At 32.7% G+C, this 6,170-nt stretch overlaps 1 protein-coding gene across 1 annotated transcript in view; it reads left to right on the top strand.

Annotated features, from left to right (window-relative positions):
• LOC125030343 (gem-associated protein 6-like) overlaps window positions 1–1,794 on the top strand; it is an 11,651-nt gene extending 9,857 nt beyond the window's left edge. Inside the window, exons 4-5 of the mRNA XM_047620330.1 lie at window positions 931–1,035; window positions 1,197–1,794. Of these exons, the coding sequence (XP_047476286.1) occupies window positions 931–1,035; window positions 1,197–1,325 (234 nt within the window). The 3' untranslated portion in view covers window positions 1,326–1,794. The remainder of the gene's footprint in view (window positions 1–930; window positions 1,036–1,196) is intronic.
• The last annotated feature ends 4,376 nt before the right edge of the window (window positions 1,795–6,170 follow it).

Here is a 6,170-nt window from a genome sequence, read left to right as displayed (position 1 = left end):
ATGGGTTTACTTAGAGGTAGGGGAACAGTTTTGAAGTCTTCGTGGGTTTTGTTTTCCTGTCAGGCCTGGAAATGAAATTCTGCAGGATTTAGGAACTGTTTTCTCTCACCTTTTAATACACCTAGATTTTGTGTATTTTCTTTTTTTTTTTTTCTTCTCTCTCCTCCTCCTTCTCCTTCTCCTCCTTCTCCTCCTTCTCCTCCTTCTCCTCCTCCTCCTCCTCCTCCTCCTCCTCCTCCTCCTCCTCCTCCTCCTCCTCCTCCTCCTCCTCCTCCTCCTCCTCCTCCTCCTCCTCCTCCTCCTCCTCTTTATCTCCTTTCTCTACTTCTTCTTCTTTTGGTCTTCTTTTTACTTAAAAATATACAGTGTATACTATTGTCAGTGAATACTATTGAATCACTCCTTAGAGATATGTTTTTAGCTTCTCTTTGCAACAGTCTTTTGTTTTCCACTCTCATGGGAAATGCCTCTTTTGCTTTTTCTAAGGGTGGCCTGAGGTGGGAAGGATAAGAATAATCTAGACATAGTTATATGAGAATGACTGATGTTCTATTACAGAAATAGTAAATTGTTGTATTACAGTAATTGTTAGGCCTCGTTGTAAATCTTTTTGCATATTTAAAGCAAATTATGAATGTTAGTTGGATTTCCATTTTAATAAAGTTGAAGGAGAGATTGATATTATCTGAAATAATAATGTTTTGAAATGATGTGAGTTGAGTAAGCATGCATGTGAATGTTTTACTAAAATGTCTGTTCATTTTATACATACCTTTTTACTTGTTGCTTCTGCAGTAGAGAAGCTAGACCTCTAAATATCAAAAACTAACGTAGCTTGAAGGTGTAGTGTGCCAGAGAATGTCTGCTCAGTTTGTAGTTTTATATTTCATTTTTTTCCCTAGGGTTTTATTTATGAATTCTGTCCCTCAGATACATTACAGTAGCCAGGAGCTGACGGCACGACGAGAGAGCCTTTGCGTATGGCTGGCAGAAAACCGTGTGCCATATACAGTTAGGGATGATATGAGTGTAGAGGTAATATAACTCACTTTTATAAACTGAATATATATATCTGAAATAGTTTTGATTAGTGTCAAGCAGTCCATGACTTAACATATTATTTGAATAGTCTATGAAATAACACCTTTTGAAGTAAACAATTTAACCCTGCATTCACCATTCACATCTACCATCAGGTTTTGCAAACTGCAGTAATAGCCCAGCCATATGAACCAGGCTCAGTCCAGTGCACCAATGAAGTAGTTCTGGACAAAGTGATGAAACTGGTGCAGCAAATGCCTGTTCAAGCTGCCACCACAACTTAAAATGCCCTGCTAGTGTACTAATAGCAGGATGCCAGTATCTGCTTAGAGCACAACAGAATCATGTGATATTTCAGCAGATGTCTGGCCTCCTATTCTGTACAGCTGAATCATGTGTCTGAATCAGTTGCTAAGGCTGGTACACACCAAAGTTGATGTAGTGAAGTGTATGCCTTGGCCATTGTACCACCAAAGCTATCAGTCTTGCTACTACAGTATTATATTTATTGAGATATCTCTCAGCAAATTTAGTCTTACCAGTAAAGTAAAATAGTTCATATAATGTGCCGATGACAGTCAGATGTCTTTTTGTACAGGATTATATGCCTGATTTCATATCTTCATGTAACCACCTTGTCTGAAGACTTAACTAATAACCTTAAGGAAAATTAATGTCATATTCTGTACCCATAGTAACATGAAAAGCTTGCAGCCATCTAATATTCCATGAAAGTATACTACCAATATTACAGTCTTAAAATCCATTTTTCTTTGTAATTATTAGAAGGACAAGCCACCACAACAGCCCTTGATTTGTTTTGGCTTCCTCGTACTATTATCAGAGGGTGATTCAGTATCAGCATGTATATTTGGGTGTATTTACTCTTTAGTAAATATTTGAAATGTAATTCAGAGAAAAAACTAAACATTTCATTCTGAAAAGATTATAATGTCCGTACTTATGTTATTCAGGTACTGAAAATTAGTTTTAAGATTTGTGAATATGTATTCAGAAACAGTATCATTCCAAACAGAAAACAAAAGTTTATTTTGGGAGGGGACCACATATATGTTTTAAAAAATAGGACTTTAAACAGGAATGCCATTTTGAAAAGGTTGATCACTTCAGGGTATGTTTCTGATATTAACTAGGACAAATTGTTGTATACAATTGGGTGGTAATTAAGGTAATTTATATGTAATGATTTGTCACTGGCTGTGAATATTTATTGATTTGTATAAATAGTAATTGCTCAATATATGGAAACCTGGTTGAAAGCAGTGGTGGAAGAACCACTATATGCTTTAACCTCATGTGACTGGAAATTAACATGGAGTAACTCTAAATTTTATCACTACACATAAAACTTTTGACATAAATTTAAGGAGCTGACTTTCTTGTGAAGATTAAACAGCCTCTATTACTGAAGACAATGCCTTATGCTTCACATACTTAGGTTAATAGCAATGCACAGAAGAATAAAACCAAGCATAAATGTAAGCGTTCTTGAAATTTTGGGTCTTGAAATAGTAGTCTCTTTTATGTGTTTATTTCAAAGTGTATACATTACTCTTGATTTGAACTGAAAAGACTAACTCGGATTTCCGTGAGAACAACGCGAGCGAACATTGAAGGGAGATGGCGTACACATAGATTTCAGTATTTGAATGCAAGAGTAGGCATTGCTGATATTGCTCTTTGGAATATTTGTCTCCTGTGCTTCCAGTACTCGGTCATTAAATCCACGATTCTGATGGTCATGTTAATGATAATGATAATTTTGATAAATGGTATAATGCTAATGGCTTAAATAATGATGTTTGTCATGATGAATATTGAATGTTAAGATTGCATCCTTTTGAAAAATTAGAATATGAATATGAAAAAGATAATTACAATACACAAAATGCTGTGAAAAAACAAGAATAGGTATTATGACTGGTAACTAGCTTTCTCAGTGTTATTATGACCATTGATAATTATTATGATTATTGTGATTGAAAAATATCATGGGCAGTATTATCATTAATAATAATTATTATTATTATCATTATTAGCATTATCATAATCATTATTATCATCATCATTAATATCATTGTTAATATTATTATTAGCATTATCATTATTGTTAGTCATTATTATTAAAATTATTTTCAGTATTGATTATCATTACTGTTTTGATTAGTTTAATTAGTTTTTTTCTTTGTATTTTCAAGATGAAATTACTGTCTCCAACATCATTACTTTCCTAAGTATCATTTTACTTAATTTTATTTTCAAGCTTTCACAACAGCAGTAATCTAATTCCTAAAGTTTGTGGAACTTAATATTATATGATAGGCAATAAATTTTTTATAATTACTTTTGAAAATGAGGAGCAAGATCAAATCAATAGAATCAAAGGTTTTCATTACATGTAGAAATTCTGATGCAATTCTTGTTGACTAAATGAACCGACTGTTGCAAAGGGAAAAAGAAATGCAAGGTTTATTTATAAATATTTACATTTTTTTTAAGCACAGGATATATAAATATATTTTTTTTGCCTTTGTTCCTGTTAAGTTCTTATTTATTTTTCCCTCACTAAGGACACACGAGGTTATATATATATATATCATGAATGTAGCAAGTGAGAAGTCTTGATTAGCAATTCCTGGTACGATGCATTTTAGTAGAACCTACCTGGAATGTATTTCCTGCCCTGGTGGAAATAGGAGTCCCTATTGGGGCTTATTTCGACTGGCTTTGATGCCAGGAGTGGGGCCAGTAGCACACTTTAAATGTTGATGTGTGATTGAGCCTTTTAATATTCCTGCTTCACTTTTGTGTGAGGTATACATAGGTATATATATATATATATATATCTTCAGGCACGGTGTCACAATGCTGAAGTCGATGAGCACGATATAATGACTCGGTTGTCCTTCTCTTTGTGATGTAGTTTGTAAATGGATGTGCTCATGGTTGATGAAGACAGTGCATGTACTTTCATAACTTGTGTATAAACGCAACTCGAGGAAACTTTGTAACCATTTACCCTTTAGTAAATATGACTGGTTGGCTGTGACAGTTTTGGGTGAGAAACATAACTTACATTCCAGTTGGGTTCTATTGCTCTATATATTATCTTAAAATGGCTATATATCATCAATCTTCCACCAACAATATTAGCTAATCTTGCACATATATTTAAAGCTTCTCCCCCCCCCTCCCTCCCTCCCACAATATACAACTTTATTATCATTATTATCCCCAAGAATTTAGAAGGGTAAAGAAGCAAGTGAATCATCTGCTATCAAATTTTGAACGTTGAAAAATCTTTGTATCATTTCTTGAAAATAGTTGCTTATAAAAACTCCTTTGAAGTGCGATAGGTTACGTTTTCTCTTTGTGTTGTAATATTGTTTTTGTTTATATGGAGCCTTTAAAATGTTCCCTCTTTATGGATATGGTCTCTTCTGTCTCCATTATATTCAGACAGAACTTCTCCTTTTGTAGCTTGTTGGTAAAGGTACCATGTACACACTTTGTTTTGTTGGTGGATTATGAAATTTTTCTTTTACTGACACTTATTTTTTGTGTAATATGCATTTCCATGAACTTCAGCATGATTCATTCTCTTTTTACCTTTTGTGTATGTTTGCCTGCGATCATTTTGAGACGAGAACTTTGGTATTTAAAAAAGAATGGATGGTTCGTTTGGCAGTAGATGTTCAGGAGTTATTAGTTTCAATCCTGTACATTTCTTGCAGATTAACACTGAGATATATATATTCTTGATTAAGTAGTGCAGTGCAATGTTACCTCATGTGGTGACTTGATGTGTTAGATGCAACCCATTAAAATTTCTTTGTAGTGTGCTTTATATTTTGAAAATTATCATTTCATACCAACACTAATACAGAAAATTCATATAAATCATCTGTATTATACTAGCATAGTTGACAAATAATTTGTAAGATATTTATATGCAATTGTTGACTGCAATAACTTTCATTGATGGAATTCTGTTCTTCAAGGTTGTTATCACAGAAAATAAACTATTGGTGCTTTGGTGAGTCATGGATATGCATCCTAAGGAAATATTATGTAATTATCACAGGAAGTTTGATGTCTTAGCGGTAAGTTTCACTGACTGTTCCTCTTTGCTTTTGGAATAGAGAGGCAGTTTACAAGGAGAGGAAAATAGCTATCTAAATATATTTTTTTCAGCAAAATTTTAACAATAGGAAATAAGCAAGTTGATGAGTTTAATAGACATTAGTCTTTACATTTAAAAAGAAATGGATCATAGTGTTCGCATGTTTATCCATAGTGACGGGTTTGAAAGATTAATCAAATTGGCAAAATTTAAAGAAATTGTCAACTTCTGAGAAACCCAATTCATTCTCAAATATGGTAATGGAGGAGAAACTATATTTAAGTGCTTTTTTTTTTTTTTCTTCAAATATATATATATATAAAGATTTTATTATATATTTTATATTTAAGGAAGCATTCTAACAGCTGAGTGCTTCACATAGACAGCAAAGTGTTAGACATAATAGTTACAGGAGATTGAGTGTTACTGGTGCTAGTGGTTTATTATCTGTGTACTTTTATTTTTTATCTGAAATATTATAAAGGCAGGTTATTTAGCAATTCTCTTGTTTACTGTAATTTTCATATAAAATATACCTATATAATTGTGGCAAATATATGGCTTGGTGCTTCATGTAATATTAGAGATTAATGATGTTGCCTTTTATGTAAACTAGTGTGATTATGGTGGATGGATAATCTCTTGTTATATGTATTGCAGGAAATGAGTAGATTACATGTAATGTTCCACAGAAGTTAGTAGACTGCATATTCACCATTGTGTCATAGTGTCTAATATTCATAGAATAGAGCCTCATAGAGCTAGACTTTGATGGCAGAAATAATACATATTGCAGTTCATTTTGAAAGTACTCTTTATCTGTTTATAAAAAAAAAAAAAAAAGATTTTTTACTCTAAAAGGATTTTATTTTACAATTTTTTGGTCTAGGCTTCAAACAGTCATTTATGGTAAGTTCTAAGATACTATGTAATTTTATCAATGGCTGTGATGACATTTTTGCATTATATTTCCTTTTTTCACAGG

This window comes from Penaeus chinensis, chromosome 11 (assembly GCF_019202785.1).
Source record: "Penaeus chinensis breed Huanghai No. 1 chromosome 11, ASM1920278v2, whole genome shotgun sequence".
Taxonomy (NCBI): domain Eukaryota; kingdom Metazoa; phylum Arthropoda; class Malacostraca; order Decapoda; family Penaeidae; genus Penaeus; species Penaeus chinensis.
Note: the sequence above shows the minus strand (reverse complement) of the source record. Positions and strands in the feature narration are given on the sequence as shown.